Genomic DNA, 17,561 nt, shown 5'->3' with positions numbered 1-17,561 from the left:
GGGCTTTGAGGGAATCCTGCCTCGGTGGCTCACAGCAGTGAGAGCTGCTGTGCCTGAAGGGATCGGGCTCAGAACAAACTGTGGTGGCCAGGGTCACTGGGCAGCCCAGGGCAGTGCCAGCCCTCCCCTGCAGCACCCCAGAGCTCTCCTGGAGCAGGAACAGCTGGAAGGAGTGGGGAGTGCATTGGGAACAGCTGGAAGGAGTGGGGAGTGTGTCGGGCTGGGGTGGGGGAGCTGCTCTCTCTCCATGCCGAGCACATCAGGGAGCAGGAGCTGGCACAGGGAGCAGGAGCTGGCACTCGGCTGGGCTCAGGGAGGTGAGCCCAGGGAGCTGCCAACAGCCCCAGGCTGGAGCAGCAGTCCTGGGAAGCCTGAGAGAGGCTTGTCCCGTGCAGGGCTGGCCGGGCAGAGGGGACAGCATGGCCTGGGGGCAGCACGGCTGGGCAGCCCTGGGGACAAGATGTGCCCAGCGCACAAGATGTGCTGTGGGCACTGCCCTGGGACAGGGTCACACACACCTACAGGGACCACATTCTTGCAGGGACCACAGGGACTACAGCGCTGGGGACAGCGATGTCACACACACCTTTAGGGACCACATTCCAGCCAGGACCATGTCCCGGGGACAGCTAGAGCGGCCACTCACCGCATCCCTGCCAGGACCAGGTCCCGGGGGACAGGTCCAGTGGCACTCACCACATTCCCACCAGGAGCACATCCCGGGGGACACGCACGCAGCTCTCACACCCCTACCCGTAGCCCGTCCCCGAGCCCATCCCCTCTCCCTGCGGATCCCCCTCTCTCGGGCGCTGCCCGTGCGGGCGGAGCGGTGCCGGGGTGCGGGCGGAGCGGTGCCGGGGTGCTGGCAGAGCGCGGCGCGGTCCCGGTGATGTCAGGAGCGGCCCGGCAGCGGTGGGCGGTCCTTCCCCGGCTCCCGGCTCGGCTCGGCTCGGCTCCGCTCCGCCCCCGGCTGGGCTGGGAGCGCGGGCAGCCCCGCGGCCCCGCTGCAGTCCCGCTCGCTCCGGCATGGTAAGGCCGTGGGCACGGGGCGGGCGGGCGGGGGCGGGCCGGGCTGCCCGGGGCGCGGCGGGCTCTCACCCTCTCCCCGTCTCTCGCAGCCCCTCTCCGGAGCAGCGCCGGGACCCCGCCGCCTCCAGCCGCGCTCCGCCGGGCTCCGCCGCCCGCCGGCATGAGCGTGAAGCGCCCGGCGCCGGGCGGCCGCCGCTGAGGAGGAGCCGAGAGCGGGACCCCCGGCCGCGCCCGCCCCGCTCCATGGGGCAGCGCCGCTGAGCCCCCCGCCCGCCCGCCCCCCGAGCCCCCCGCGCCTCGCCCCTCGCCATGGGGCCGCGGCACCTGCTGCTGCTGCCGCTGCTCCTGCTCTCCCTGCAGCTCCTGGCCCTGCTGCTGCCGCTGCCCGCGCAGGCGGCCGGGCCCCCCCGCGCCAAGGGCAACCGGACCCAGGGGGCGGCGGCGGCGCGGCGGACCCCCAAGCCGGGCAGGGAGCTCCTGAACCAGACGCTGGCGGGCCCGGGCGCCGCCGCCCCCACGGCGCTGCCCGGGCGCGGCAAGGGCGCGGGGGGCGGCAAGGCGGCCCCCGGAGGCGGGGGCTCGGCCCCGGCCCACGAGACGTGCTGGGGGTACTACGACGTGAGCGGGCAGTGGGACAAGGAGTTCGAGTGCAACAACAGCCTGACGGGCTTCCGCTACTGCTGCGGCACCTGCTTCTACCGCTTCTGCTGCAACAAGCGCGCCGAGAAGCTCAACCAGAGCCTGTGCCGCAACTACAAGAGCCCCGAGTGGGCCCACCCCACCACGGCCAGCGGCGCCCTGCCCGCCGACGGTGGCGACGGCAGCGACGGGGACGCCAACAAGTACGACCCGGACAAGGACAGCACCAACGCCACCGTGTACATCTCGTGCGGGGCCATCGCCTTCGTGCTCATCGCCGGCGTCTTTGCCAAGGTGGCCTACGACAAGGCGCGGCGCCCGCCCCGGGAGATGAACATTCACAGGTACATTCATGAGCATTCACTCCTTCCCCTGCTCCCCCTCACCGAACTTCCCCCTTGGCAGAGTCTGCTCAGGGTTTCTCTAGTGAGAAATTGCGGCCCCTCGCCCTGGAAGACAGTGTGGTGTCAAGCTAGAAACCCTGGAGCTGCCCACCCGAGGGCTCTGTTTGAGTTCCCAGCTGTGCAGCTTGCCGAGAGTTTCCCGTGGCATGGCTCCTCCAGGGATTCCCCCATTGGACTTGCTGTCTAAGGGCTCAGTTTTTACACTGCTGTCAGGGGCTCTCTCTGCCCGAGGAGTGTCCCTGTGAAGCGCCCACCTAGGTCTCTACGCTTTGCTCTGGCTGTCCATGAGTTTCCCCTGCCAACCCTTCCAAGGGTTTCCCCAGTGCCATGGCTCTCCGACGCCTGTGCCACCTGGCCAAACGATTTCCCATTGTGCTGCCTCTTCGAGGGGCCCCCCTTGAGTCATTTATCCAAGGGTTTCCCTCTTTGTGAGGTCTGTGTAAGGCTTCTCTCTTTGCACCATCCACCGAAGGATTTTCCTTTTCCATCCTCCGCCCAGGAGTTCCTCCTCCCCACGGTCCGACCAGGGCCATCCGCACCCTTCTGTCCATTCCCCTGCCCACCCCGGGGCCCGTCCTGGTGCTCCGTGGCTCTTCTGCCGCGGCCGCGTTTGTGCTTTCCTGCCGCGCCTTCAGCACCGGCGCCGCGGACAGCTCCGGGACAGCTCCGGGGTAATTCCCGGACAGCGCCGGGATAGCTCCGGGAGAGCCCCGGATAATTCCCGGACAGCTCCGGGACAGCTCCCGGTTAATTAATTCCCCGACAGCTCCCGGATTGTTCCCGGGCTGTTCCCGGACAGCTCCGCGCTGCCCCGCTCTGCCCACAGTCCGTCCCGGAGCTCCATGTGTAGCCGTCCCCGGCACCCCGGCATTCTCCTCCTGCCCCCGGAACCCTCCTCTACGTTGCCCTTGCCCCTCGGCATCCCGGCACCCCTCTCCTGCCCCCCAGAGCCTCCCTCTCCACCCCGGCACCCCCTTTTACCCCTCGGAGCCCCCTCCTGTTCTCCGGCACCCCGATACCCCCCTCCTGCCCCCCGGAGTGTCCCCCAGCAACCCGGCTTGGCTCCCTTGCACCCTGCACCCCTCCTCCTTTCCCCGTGATCCCCCCACATCCCTCTTGCCCCCAGGCATGCACCTCCTTCCCCCTGGGACCCCGGCACATCCCTCCTGCCCCCGGCACATCCCTCCTGCCCCTGGCACTCCCTCTCTGCATCCGGGGATCCTCAGCAGCCCCCAGACCCCCCCATCTCCCCTCCAAGCCTCCCCAGAGCTCCCCCAGAACAGCAGAACCGCTCAGACCCCGCGGGTCCTGTCCTGTCCTGCCCTGTCCCGTCCTGCCCGGCCAAGGGGAAGTTTGGGATGTGCAGAGGGGATGGGGATGGATCAGAACCCCCGGGGGAAGTTTGGGATGTGCAGAGGGGATGGATCAGAACCCCCTGGTGGTGCCTCCCCCGCGGGGCCGCTGGGGCTGTGTGGGGACACTCTGGTGGTGGCAGAGCTCTGTCCTTTCCCTGTTCCACTCGGTCCCTCTTAGATCCCTCTGATCTCTCGGTCTCAGCCCATCCCTGCCCGTCCCTGCGGGCTCGCTGCCCCTCGTTGCTGTAAGGGCAGGAGCTCTCTGTGGCACACCAAATCCTGCTGCACAGCAAAAGCTCGGGTGGCTGTAGCAATCCTCCTCCTGGACAAATGCGTGTTCTCTCTCAGTTCATATTTATTTTATGATGAAAAAGTCCCTCCAAATGATGAGTGCTGCTTGCGTGCTGCGAATGCGAGAGCTGCCTGTGTCTGAACATAAAAACTGGTGAGAGGCTTCTGTAGGAGAGCAGTGCTGGGCATCAGGGGAAAGTCCTTAACTCTAGCAGATAATGCCTCCTAAAAATGATTTTAGTGAAGATTTTTAATCAGAACTCCTGAAATCATTGACCGTATTTTAAAGGCTGAACTTCAGCTGCAACCAACAGAGACTGAGGGGAGAAATATTAGTTTTTTAAGAGGAAAAAGAGATGAGTGACGCAGTTTTTATTTATTTGGGGTGATGTTTTTTATTTAGACTCCTCCCTGCAGTGAGGACACACTGTGAGGGTGAGGTTTGCATTTGCTGAGGGTCTGGCCCACATATACCATTCCAAATCCCACCTGCCCCTGGTCCCTGCAAGAATTTAACTCCACAGTGTTAAAAACTACACACAGCTGTGTAGAGACAGGGGTCCTGCAAGTGGCTTAGCCAGAAAATCGTGTTTTGTTAATGAAGGGATGGTTCCCCAGCTGCCCAGCTCTTCTGGCTTCGAGGCAACTTTGCCTGGGCCTTATCTTCACACTAAATTTGGAAATCTGGGTTGGATGTCCATATGTTACTTCTGCTCCAGCTCCAGCCTGCTGCAGGGTTGGATCCTTCACCCTTGGAAATCAGAGCCAGTGTTGCCAGACTTGTCTGGATTCTTCCTGATGTTTTCATTTCTTTGATGCTTGCTTTGCTTTATTTAGATAAGTTCTGCTGAAATGATTCACCTGTGTGTAGAAGTATGAATGGCAGATTGAGTGCTCGGGAAGCTTGACTTCCAGAGCATTTTAAGGAGTTGATTGACTTCTATAATATGGTAGCTGGTAAAAGATTATACCTTTCAGAGCTGTGTTACCTGAACTTGATCAACATCGCACGAGCGTTTAAATATTTTGAAGTGCATCTCCTGCACTGGGCTGAATGCTCTGGCTGCTCTAAGCAGAATGCAAATACCAGGAGAGGAATGGTTTGTCTTTGTCTCTGACAGCTGCTGGGGAGGAACAGGGAAGGAGGAAAGCAGGTTGGGGTCAGATATTTCTGTCTGTTTGAGGTCGTGTCAGCTGGAGTGAAGTGTGACATCCAGAACAATTCTCTGTAGTGGTGGCGAGTGCACCAAACCTCAGAGTGCATCCTCTGGGAGGAGCAGAGCAGCAGCACGAGCACAACTTGCTACAGGGGCTGCAAAAAGCCTCTTGGGCTCGTATCCCACAGGCAGGGAAGATCAATGAGAACTTCCCTGCACCTCCCCACGAGCAGGATCACACTGGAAATTTTATTTCCTTGCAAATGCTCACAGAGTAGTGCCGTGTGTGGATGTCATCCCTCTGCCCATTTCTCATCCAGATTTCACAGAAAATCCTCATGAACTCACTAAGAGAGAGCATTTAGAGGGAGGCAGGGCTCCTACAATGTCTTTTGGTGGAAGGAGGGTTTGCAGGTCCCCAGGAGAGCTGTCAGTGAAGGGCTGGCTGTGCATGTGCAGCTCCGAGCTGGAACCAGCTCCAGTTTCCAGGCACTGCCACGTCCCTTTAAAGCAAGGCACTGCTGTGATTCTGGGCTCACAAGCACTGATTCAGCCTTTCTAACAGCAGTTAAGTGGAAGTGCTTTGAAAACCAGGAGCTGAAATGTTCCTATTGTGCAGAAACGCTTGTAATGCTTTCAATGGAACTGATTTTTTTTTTTTTATTTTTTGGCAATGACAGGATCTTTGAGCCTGGCCATATAGAACTGCCTCTTGCTTTGGGGGTTACACTGCCAGAACTTTGCTGGGCTCCAGGTAGAAGCTGGGGCTGGATTTTGAGAATCACACCCAGTAATATTGTGTATGCTGATGCTCCTTCATGCATTGGTGAGGATGGTTTGTTTCTGTCTCATTGCCAGGGTTGTTTTCTTCTCTTGAGCATTTCTTGAGTGAAATTTAAGAGGTATTTGTTTTACTTTCAGTCTGGGGCTGAGTTAGGGAATCTCTGAGCAGGGAATATCAGCTGGTTCTTCCAAAGCTGGGTGAGTTTTTGTGCAGCACAAAGGGGTGACACAGAATGTTCTCACTCCGTGGCCGTGACCCTGCATCCCCACGCTACAGAACAGAAATAATTCACAGCTGTAGCCCTGCTCCACGACCCCTGCTTAGCCCCAGCAGCAGCCACTGAGCTGGGGATGCACAGCTTGGGACTGAAATATCCCCAGTGCATCCCACTGGTCAGCTGGGGCCAGAGGGACACAGGGGCAGATCTGGCCCTGGGGCACTGGTGGGAGCCCAGCTGCTCTCCTGGGAAGCTGCACAGGGATTTTTCCCAGCAAACCAGCTCTGTGTGCTGCTGAAAGGCCTTATCTGGCCTGGCATGGAGAGGCTGAGGGGTGGGAAGGGGAGAAGGGGAACAGGGTCTGTGCTGTGCTTTACTTCTCCCTCCTCCCACAGCATCTGTGCTGCTGCAAAGAGGGAAGAGCTCTGTGCTGCTCTTCCCTTCAGCCCCTGCATCTCCTGCTCTGGGAGTGATAACTGCCAGCTTTTAGAGATGAACATCCTTTGCCCATGTAGAGACCTGAGTTTAATTGATCCACTCCTGCTTGTTTCTGCTCCATGGCTCTGAATTCTAACAGAGGCAATGGATGTGTCTGCTCCCAGATCCAAGGAGCTGCTGCTCTGTGTGAGCAATACAGCTTGAAATGCAGCAGGGTTTGTGTTCCTCAGGCTGCACCCCCACAGCCCAGGGCCCTGTGCTTGCTGAGGGGCTGCTGGAGGGAGCTGCTTTCAGCTGTGAAGGTTATGAGCAGTGCCTCTCTCCAGCCCTGCCGTTTGAGGCAGGGATCACAGGCAGCTCCTTCAGCGCTGCTCTCTGCTGCTGGAGCCAAAGGATCAAACCCCACGGTCCCCAGGGCAGGGAGGGAGTGCTGTGAACACTCCTGGCCACAGGGACTCTGCAGGAGTTTTTCTTTCTTGGATGCTGTTCCTGCTTCCAGTCTCTTTCCACTGATGTGTTTTTATACTTTGCCTTTTTTCACTCTGCTCGGACTCACTCGGGTGCCTTTCAGCTGCTCTTTGCCCTGCTTTGAGTTGTTTAATCCTGGTGGTTTCTGAGGCTCTCCTCTGAAGTGCCCTGTCCCTCTCACAGGCACAGAATACAGGTCAGACTGAGCTAAGAAAAACCAAAAAAGTGCAGCCATAAAATCCCAGAATCACAGAATGGACGGGGTTGGAAGGAACCTTAAAGATCCTCTCATTCCACCCCCTGCCATGGGCAGGGACAGCTTCACTGGTGACCTCAGGGAAGTTCCTCAGGACTGGTTCTGTTTCTCACCAACCCAACACCTGGCTGGGTTTGGGGTTACCCCTGAGCAGGGAGAACAACTGGATCCTGTCCCTTTGCAGGGTGAATGGTTCAGCTGCAGACCAAACCCAAACCCAGGCCCAGTGTGTCTCTGGGTGCCTGTACCTGTACAAAACATTTTTCCTTTTGTTTCACTTCCCTGCGCTGGGAAAGCTCCAGTCTGGAGCTCTGGTTGTGGTTTGCAGTTTGATAATTGGGGTTTTTCTGCTGTGTTTTCCTCTCTGAGTCTATTTTATGAAGAGATTGACTCTGTGGGAGCACAGAGGCTGCCTGGCCACTGACACCCTCTGATGCTTCTGGGCTTCTCCCTTCCCTTTGAACTTCTCCCATTACGAGAGGCCAGGCTCAGGAACCATGCTGCCTCCACCAAATCAGCTCAGTGTCTCTAATTCCCATTTATTTGGCATTTTCCTGCTTGCTAATTAACTTTTTCTGTTAGTCCAACTCCATCATGAGGTGTCGAGGGAATCCAGTGTAGCTCTGAACCTCCATTCCTTTCAGTTTTGTAATCTCTTATATCCTTAAGTAGCAGTTGATCTCTGCGCCTGTGAAGATCAGATGCCTTTTAAAATTTCTGTTTCACACAAGATCTGAACTTTCTGGGGCAGATGAGATCAGGGCATGTGCTGCTTGCCTTTGCCCCCACTCACATGGGCTGGCTGTGCCTCCTCAGATCTGTGTGTGCCCTGCTTGGAGGGCTCAGATATCTCCTTCCCCAGGTGAATTAACACAGAATTCTGCCACAATAAATGCTGGGCTGTGCCTCCTCAGATCTGTGTGCTTGGAGGGCTCAGATATCTCCTTCCCCAGGTGAATGAACACAGAATTCTGCCACAATAAATGCTGGGCTTCCTCAGATCTATGTGCACTGCCCTGCTTGGAGGGCTCAGATATCTCCTTCCCCAGGTGGATAAACACAGAATTCTTCCACAATAAATGCTGGGCTGGGCTGTGCTCTCACCACAACCTCCTTTGTTGTGAGGGCTCTTCAGCTTTCTCAGTGAGTTCAAAGCCCCTGAGCTGTGCTCAGAGCAGAGGATTTGCTGTGAACCCAGAGCCCCTGTGCTCGACCCTTCCCCAGGTGCACTGTGTGAGCCCTGGGTGCTGTGTCTGTGTTTGTGCCTGGGGATGCACAGCACAAACAGAGCAGGACAGAGCTGGGCCAGCACAGCACCATCCCCACAGCCTTGCACACCCTGCAAATCCTTCTGATTATATTTCCCCTCCTTTCTGCACTCTGTCCCTGTCCTGCACATCTCCCTGCTCTCCCCTGGTGCCTCTCCTGATTCACTGTGCCCAGCAGCCTGGCCATGTCCTGCCCTGCTGAGGACACTCAGGGTGACATCTCTCTGCAGAGAAACACCCCTTGGAAAGGTTCATTTTAAGCTTTTAATTATCAAATCTTTACGTGATGGTTTTGATCTCTTTGGGCCAGCTGTGTTCAGAGGAATTGGTGTCACCCATTTGGTGTCACCCATTTGGTGTCACCCATTCTGGGCTCAGTCACCGCTGGCAATGCCTTGCCCACATCACAGCAACAGCCAAAGATTATCCAGTTTGGGCATTGTTGTCAGGTGTGTGAAGTGTCTTTGGAGCTGGATTAAATTCCAGGAGCTTCCCAAGTTGTGTTTGGCATTAAGAGTTCTCAGGAGACATCTGAATTTTTCCTGTGTGCCCTGGGCATGCAGGACCCAGCTGGCAGCCCCTGGAGTGTGGGAATGTCCCAGGAATCTGCAAATGCCCTGGGCACAAATACCCCAGGACCTGGATGGCACCACTTGGGATGTGGGAATGCCCCAGGAGTGTCAATCCCTGGGCATGCAGGACCCAGTTGGAAGGGTCTGGAATGTGGGAATGCCCCATGAGTGGCCAGCCCCAGGTGTGCTCAGCATCTGGAGCTGCCCAGGGCATGGAGCAGGTGCAGGGACAGCAGCTAGGCCATGAATAATGCACAGCTGCTCTCTGTGACAGTGGCTGTGACCCAAGAGCTGTCCCTCAGAGAGAGCTGTCCCTTCCAGGTGAGCTGGCTCCAGGCTGGATAAATCCATCTCCTGCAATAACTGCCTCTTTCTCTCCCAGTTACTAACAGAGCATAGGGGAGTCTTTAACCTGGCTGTTTTTGTAGTGAAATCCTGGCTGTGCTGGAGTGATTGGAGTTCTGCCACCAGCTCCATCCCTGCTCTGCTTTCAGCAGCTGCAGCTCAGCCAGGCACTGCTCCCTTCACTGCTCTGCCAGACCCATTTGGTCACTCTCCTTCCGCTCCTCCCCAAACTCACAGGGACTTGGAGCAGGAAATTCTGTTTTCTGGCAGAATTTAGGTCTGCACGAGAGGAGATTTTCAAAAGGTGAATCAGTGAAGTTTTGAGGTGCAGCTCCTGCCCTGCTGGGAACAGGGAGCTCTTCCCAACCAGCATCCCCAGACCCCTCAGACCAACCTCATTTCCCTCATTTCCCTCCCAGCCTGCTGGAGCTGCCACCAGAGCTGCCCTGGTGACAGCAGAGGGGACACCCTGAACACTCCTCAATTAACACTCACACTGTTAATTGGTGTTGGCAATCTGTGGGTATGGGGAAAGTGGGACAATACAGCCCAAAAGGCTGTGGGGAGGACAGCAGGACATTGAGGGAGCAGATTGAGGTTCTGGCCTGGGTTAGAGGGGCAGGGTGAGCTGCGCTGAGCTGGTTCCTCCCAGCTTCACCTTCTCCCTGACTACAAAGCCACTATTTTGGGGTCAAAGTCTGTCACTTCCCCTTCCAGCACCAGCCCCAGCTGATGGCCAGCCTTGCTGCCCCACTGCTTCCATCCACCCCTCGATTCCTTTGGATTTATACCAAATCCTTCTGATTTTTTTTCTGAAAATTGATGAACCCAGGTGTTCATCCCACTGGGGTTTTCCCCAGATTTGTGCAGAGTGCCACCAGAGCCATCCCAGGGAACAGGGCCTGACCAGGGCTGTCCCTCTGTAATGGTGTTCAGAGGGCTCTGAGATGAGGGAAGAGACGAGGATTTGACTGCATGTTTCAGAAGGCTGATTTATTATTTTATGATATATATTACATTAAAACTATACTAAAAGAATAGAAGAAAGTATTTCATCAGAAGGCTGGCTAAGAATAAAAAAAGAAAGAATGATAACAAAGGCTTGTGACTGACTGAGACAGTCTGGACAGCTGGACTGTGATTGGCCATTAATTAGAAACAACCACATGAGACCAATCACATATGCACCTGTTGCATTCCACAGCAGCAGATAATCACTGTTTACATGTTGTTCCTGAGGCCTTTCAGCTTCTCAGGAGGAAAAATCCTAAGGAAAGGATTTTCCATAAAAGATGTCTGTGACATCCATCCATAGATTTCCCTTCCCAGGGCAGTGCAGCCCCCTGGAGCAGCCCCCAGCTGCTCCTGGCTGCTCTGGGTGAGGGTGGCACAGAGCCCCAGTGCTGGCATGGCCATGACGTGAGGGAAAGGTGTCACAAACCCTTATCAGTGCCACGCTCCAGCCAGAGAGCTTTGTGCTCCTCAGATAAGAGATGTGGCGTCACAGGAAGGTTCCTGGAGTGTCTCATATCCTTGTGCAGGTGATTAGGGGGCTGCTGACATCAGTGGCACTAATTGTGCCCAAATGGCTGCACACGTGGCACACAAATATTGCAGTGAGTCTGTTCTCCTGGAGCTGTGCATGGGCACTGAGCCAGCTGGAGCCAGGGGACTGTCACCAACAAATCTGCCTCTTTGAGGTGGGACTGACCTTCCACCACCCCAGGGCTTTATGGAAATAAACACAGCACGGTGATGGAATTGGTACAGAATGAACCAGCTCCATCCCAGCTGGGCTTGCTGCTTTGTTCTGTCCCATTTCCACTGCCCCAGCTTCTCCAGCTCGCCCTGTGTGCCCACGCTGTGTGCCCAGCTCCCCTTTGTGTCTCCCAGCTCCTCCTGTGTGCCCAGCCCACCCTGCCCTCTCTGAGTCCCTCCCTTGGAACCCCTGGAATGAAGTCCTGCAGTTCTCCTATTTCCTGGTATCAAAAACAATAACCATCTGTCATCATCACTCCACAACCACCCCCAAACAAACACAGAATTAACCCCAGAACTAACCCCCTCCACAAAAAAAAAAAAAAAAAACAAACAAAAATACAAACCATGATGACAAATCATCAACCTATCACTCACCAAATTTTATATTCTTGTAGCTTATAAAAAGCATGACACTGAAGATGTCAAGAGAGACTTGGACAAGTGTTCAAAAGAGCCCAGGCCACCGTGGGCCAGTAACTAATGCAATGGGTGGGATTGAAGAATGTTCCTCAGTGTTCCTGTGCTGCAGATGCCATTAAATGCCCACCTGGTGCTGAATGCACCTTGGAGATTCCTGCTGAAGGCTCAGCTCTGCCAGCCTGCTGTCCCTGACAAATGGGGAGCTCCAATGGGTGTGTGCTCCCAGGCAGCAGGGTGGGGTGTCATGGGGAGCTCTGGCCTGGAGAAGGCACCAGGATTCCTGGGGTGAATGTGTCCCCTCCTCCTGTGCTGTCCCACAGGGCAGGAGCCTCAGGAGCAGCCTCAGGTCCTCGTTCTGCCACTCTTGTTCTCCATGACCTTGGGCAAGGGTACAAAGGGCCAGAAGTGTCCTGTGGGCTGGGGACCAGCTGGGGACACCTCAGGCATGGCTGGGCATGGTGGGAGCTCTGTGTCAGCCAGGGAGGAGGAATCCAGGAGCTTTGGGGAAACATCAAACACCAGTTCCTCACCAAACACCAGTTTCTAACAAAAAACCAGTTTTCACTCACCGAATACCAGTTCCTCAACACCAGTTCCTCCCCAAACACCAGTTCCCCAATACCAGTTCCTTACCAAAAACCAGTTCCTCCCCAAGCACCAGTTCCTCAATACCAACTCCTTCCCAAACACCATTTACTCATCAAACATCAATTCCTCAATAGCAGTTCTCACTCCCCAAACACCATTTCCTCATCAAACACCAGTTCCTCAATATCAGTTCCTCCCCAAACACCAGTTCCTCAATACCAGTTCTTCACCAAACACCACTTTCTAACAAAAAACCAGTTCTCATTCCCCAAATACCATTTCCTCATTAAACATCATATCCTCAATACCACTTCCTTACCAAACACCATTTCCTCCCCAAACACCAGCTCTCACTCCCCAAACACCATTTCCTCACCAAACACCACTTCCTCACCAAGCATCAGTTCCTCAATACCAGTTCCTCCCTAAATACCAGATCCTCCTTTCCCAAGGGAAGACAGGAGGAGTCCTGGCCTGCCCAAGGCTCAACACCTCTGTTTTGTGGCTGCCACCCTCACCTCTATCTGTTCCTGGCCCAATCTGTCCTTGCAAACAACAATCCCTTCACCCCACGAGGATCAGCCTGTGTGCACACACAGATATCCCCTGGCTGGTTATAGCCTCCAGGTCTGCTCTTTCTACAACCAAGAAATCATCAAAAAAAGGGTAAAAATATCCTTATTCTGTACAGGCTGGTGCTGAACTGATGTGGTCCTGCTCAGGAGATCCTCCAAGAGTTCCTTCTGTGGAGCACATTAGTATTGCATCCATTATGCGTGGGGACAGGAGTCTGGAGAGGAAATGATTTGGAAAATGGACCAGACCCAGGCCCCAAATTATTTCTCATGTGAAAGCCCAGAGCTGTGGCATTTAAGAGATGCCAGTGGGTATGAGCAATGCCAGCATCCCTCTCGTTAATGTGCACTGAAGGGATGTCTCCTCCTGACACCTTCCCTGGGACCTGAGGTGACTCCAGAAGTGTTCCCCCTGCCAGGAGAAAAGAGATTTTACAACTGCATCAGCTTGCAAGTGCCACTGTCCCCTACAGCCTACAGAAACCACCCCTTTACTGCTTTTCCTGAGGCCCAGCAGAAAACCTGGGGCTGCCCTAGGAAAATCAGGGCAGTTCATGTGTCCCTGATATTCACAGAGGGGAAAAACCTTGGAGTATCCAAGGGGAAGCCATTGGCGGCAGCTGAACTGGGTGACATTGCTTTTCACAGATATAATATATAATAAATAATATAAATAGATTATATTATATAATATATTGTATAATACATATTTATATATAAATAAAATATATAATTTATAATAATAATAAAAATAATATAAAACCTTGGAGTATCCAAGGGGAAGCCATTGGCTGCAGTGAACTGGGTGCCATTGCTTTTCCCTGGGAATGGCAGGGAGAGCTCAGCCATGCAAGCAATCCCTGCTGAGCACAGAGCTGTGCTGACATCCAGCCCTGCAAGTTGGTTAATCCATTTTTCTGCCTCGTGGTTCTCCTTTAAAAACCACTGCCAGCACTGCTGGGCTTTGAGCTTCATTTGAGCAGGGATTTCAGGGTGTGGGGATCCTGATCTCGGTCAGTTTTAAGGGAGTTTGGCTTGGGCAGGGGGGTTTTGGTGTCACTTTGAGGAGGTGCCAGGGCTGGGGCCAGCAGGGCTCCTGATGGAGGCTCTGTGTGCCAGGAGCAGTTTGTGATGATGGAGAGGCACCATAACCCAGGGCTGGAGTGAATTAGAGAGAGCAGATGAGATACCAAACAATAGCCAGGCAAGCCTGGAAATCCTTGCAGCAGATACACAGAAAGAAACAGAGCTTTTAGGCCATATTTTTATATTTTATTATTACTGCCATTGTTGCATTTTTCCCTCTGTTTATGGTATGAACACAGCTGCTTTGGGTTCACAAGTACAAACAGTGAATTCTATTCTAGTCTATTCTGAAATACTGAATTCTGGCTGGGTTAAAATACATTTTTTCATTTTTTCCCTTTTTTTTTCCTGTCTCCCCAGGGCTCTGGCCGACATCCTAAGGCAGCAGGGACCAATCCCAATCGGACACTGTGAAAGAGAGACAATCTCGGCCATAGATACCTCCCCCAAAGAGAACACCCCAGTCAGGACCTCCTCCAAAAACCAGTACACACCAGTACGCACCTCCAAGAGCAACCCAGGTAAGTGCTGCTGGCTCTGTCACATTTCCTGAAAAATCCTCTTTGCCCAGGAGTTTCCTCCTGGGAAGCTGAGAAACCTCCGAGAGAAATGAAAACAGTAATTATCTGATTGCTTCTCCTGTGTTTTGCTGCATTGAAATGTGGTTTGGAGATTGTTTATCCAACATGTGAATTGTTTTAACTTAATGACCAATCATGTCCAGCTGTGTCGAGGCTCAGGAGAGTCACAGGTTTCTTATTAATATCTTGTTAAACTTTCTGTAAGATACTTTCTCTGTTCTTTAGTATAGATATATAATATAATATAATATAATATAATATAATATAATATAATATAATATAATATAATATAATATAATATAATATAATATAATATAATATAATATAATATAATATAATATAATAATAAATTAGCCTCTCCTCTCCCCTCCCCTCCTCTCCCCACCAGTGAAATTCACAGGGTTTTTGGAGAATTTGGTGTGATTTCTCATATGTAAGTTAAATTTATGAGAGGGAGAAACTATTATTGGATATAAACTATGGAGGTAATTGATTTGTCTACTCAAAGCTCTCTGGTTTCACTATAAATTGCCTAAATGGACAGGAAGGAGCTGTTACACAGCACCTTTGGAATGATTTTTCCCTCTTCTGCTTTGGGACTTGTGTAAGTCACAAAACACATCTGTTGTCGTTTTCAGCTTCTTTTCATAAAAAAAAAAAAAAAATGGAATTGTTTTTGCCTGATTTCCCCAGTGGCTCAGCTGGGAGGGGAAGGGTCCTTGGCTGCTTTGTGCCTGTTTGAAGGGGTTTGGTGCAATGTCCTCCCCCTGTGGGGACAGGTGGCAGCATCCCCTGAAGGTGACATTGTCCCTGCTCTCCCCTTTCCCTGAGAGCTGAGCAGATTCCTTTGCTTTCCCGTGCTCACCCCCAAAGCAGGGAGCCCTGTGATTTTGTGTGTCAATTTGGATCTGTGAGATAAAACCCTGGGCTGGAGAACAGCCTTGAGGTGAATTGTGTGGAAGAGGGAATTGCTTCTGCTTATCTGAGGCTTGGAGCTGCCTCTGGAGAGGATTTGTGCTCCTGAAACACGAAGAGTGAGGGATTGTGGCCAGTGAGCAGGGACGGGCACCATCAGCTGGGACATCACCTTCAGGGAGACAGGGGTACAGAGAATGAGGGCTGAGGCAGCTGGGAAGGGGCTCAGCCTGCAGAAAACGGGGATCAAGGGGAAATTCTGGCTCTGCACAGCTCCTGACAGGAGGAGACAGCCCCAGGTTGGGCTCTGCTCCAGGGAACAGGGACAGGAGCAGAGGGAACGGCCTCAGAGGAGCTCAGGGTGGGCACAGCAGGAATTTCCCCACGGAAAGGGGGCTCAGGGATTGGAAATGCCCAGGGAGGGTTGCAGTGCCCATCCCTGGAGGTGCCGAGGAATTCCTCCTGGAGGTGGCACTGAGAGCTCTGGGCTGGGGACAAGGTGGGGATCAGGCTGGACTCAGTCCTCCTGCATGCCTTTTCCAGCCTCAATAATGCACATTAGCACATTCTGGAGCAATGCTGGGGTTCTGTGCCATTGACACCTTCTGGAATAATGCTGGGATTTTATGCCATTATAGCACATTCTGGGATAATGCTGGGATTCTGTGTCACTGACACCTTCTGGAATAGTGCTGGGATTGTGTCATTAGCCCCTTCTGTAATAATGCTGGGGTCCTGTGCCATTGACACCTTCTGGAATAACGCTGGGATTTTCTGCCATTAGCACCTCCTGCAGACTCTGTGTCTCTTGCCTGGCTCCTGCTGCTCACTCAGGGCACACAGAACCAGAAGGAAGGGGCAGCAGGAATTCTTGCCTGGCAGCTGGAGGCACCAGCTATACTTGTTTTTTTGGGGACAAGGGGAAGAAAATGAAAAAGAAAATTAAAAAGATAAAAAAAAAAAAAAAAGGAAATAGGGAGAGCTGGAGAAAGGGATTTAAAAGAGAGAAGAACAACCAGTATAGGGAAACAAGGTATGAGATGTCTCAGCTTAAATAGAACAAAGCTGGTCAGCCCTGGTGTGGAGAAGAAAATCAGCAATGCTTGGTTTTTGGGGACAAGGGGAAGAAAATAAAATTTAAAAAAAGAAAATAAAAGAAGAAAATAGGGAGAGCTGGAGGAAAAAGAGGCAGCAATATGGAATAGCAGGATCCAGGCAAGGCACTGCTCACTGGGGCTGCAAATTGGCTGAAGGAGCCCACAGCTGTAGGGGTTGGAAAGCAGCAGGTCTGGTGGCTGTGGCTCACTGAGGAGCAGGAGAGGGGAGGCAGCCAGACAGGATTGTCCTCATTGCACAGGGGCTGATTGAGTTTGGTGCTTGTTTGACTTGGAACTTTTGTTCCCAAACTTATAATTGGAAGGGTGCCCCTAAGTGCTGCTAAATAAACCTTGGCTTCATTTTCTGTGAGGCTGGCTTGGTGTCAGCGAGCAGGATGGCTGTGGGTGACAGTGACAAATGGAGGTGGCTGTGCCTGAGGTGCAGAGCAGCCTGGGCAGGTCCTGCTGGGGACAGAGGAGAGGAGAGTGCGCTTCTCACTGCTGCTCCAAAGGAATTCCAGGCTGGTTTGGGCTGGGAGGGATCTGACAAAACTCCCATCCCACCCCTGCCATGGCAGGGACACCTCCCACTGTCCCAGGGACACCTTCCACTGTCCCAGGTGCTCCCAGCCCCATCCAGCCTGGCCTCGGGCATTGCCAGGGATCCAGGGGCAGCCCCAGCTGCTCTGGGCACCCTGTGCCAGGTTGTTCCTGTGGGCACCGAGTTTGGGGTGATTGGGGTTCAGGCTGTCTGTGGCACAGTTTGGGGTCACAGACATATTTTATGAAAATGCCTTCACCAGGATTTTTCTCCTGAGAAGCCTCAGAAAAGAAATGTAAACAATGATTATCTGATGGCTGTGGAATGTGGTCTGGAGGTGGCTCACCAACAGGTGCATCTTTGATTGGTTCCATGTGAATTATTTCTAATTAATGACCAATCCCAGTCCAGCTGTGTCAGGACTCTGATCAGTCACGGGGTTTTATTTTTCATCCTTTTCCAGCCTTCTGATGTCTCCTTTCTTCTATCCTTTTGTGTAGTTTTAGAACATAATATATAATATAATATAATATAATATAATATAATATAATATAATATAATATAATATAATATAATATAATATAATATAATATATAGTATAAATCAGCCTTCTGAGAACATGGAGTCAAGATTCTCATCTCTTCCCTCATCCTGAGGACCCTCAAACACCACCTCAAGACTCTGGCCTAGATTTAGATTCTGTATATTCTGTTGGCCTCTTCATGCTCAGAATATCCCATTGCCTCTCCAAGGCTATGTTCTGGTCTGGATCCA

The 17,561-nt window shown here is 53.2% G+C and overlaps 1 protein-coding gene across 3 annotated transcripts in view; it reads left to right on the top strand.

Moving 5' to 3' along the window:
• The first annotated feature begins 911 nt into the window (after window positions 1-911).
• SHISA6 (shisa family member 6) overlaps window positions 912-17,561 on the top strand; it is a 149,543-nt gene continuing 132,893 nt past the window's right edge. For all 3 annotated transcript variants that reach the window (XR_010442335.1, XM_064728783.1, XM_064728782.1), the window contains exons 1-3: window positions 912-1,029; window positions 1,119-2,012; window positions 14,014-14,174. Coding sequence is in view for 2 of the 3 variants with exons in the window: in XM_064728783.1 (XP_064584853.1) it covers window positions 1,339-2,012; window positions 14,014-14,174 (835 nt within the window). In the remaining variant the exon portion in view is untranslated. The remainder of the gene's footprint in view (window positions 1,030-1,118; window positions 2,013-14,013; window positions 14,175-17,561) is intronic.

Source organism: Zonotrichia leucophrys, chromosome 18 (assembly GCF_028769735.1).
Source record: "Zonotrichia leucophrys gambelii isolate GWCS_2022_RI chromosome 18, RI_Zleu_2.0, whole genome shotgun sequence".
Lineage (NCBI taxonomy): Eukaryota > Metazoa > Chordata > Aves > Passeriformes > Passerellidae > Zonotrichia > Zonotrichia leucophrys.
The sequence above is the reverse complement of the archived record's forward strand: the minus strand, read 5'-3'. Positions and strand labels throughout refer to the sequence as shown.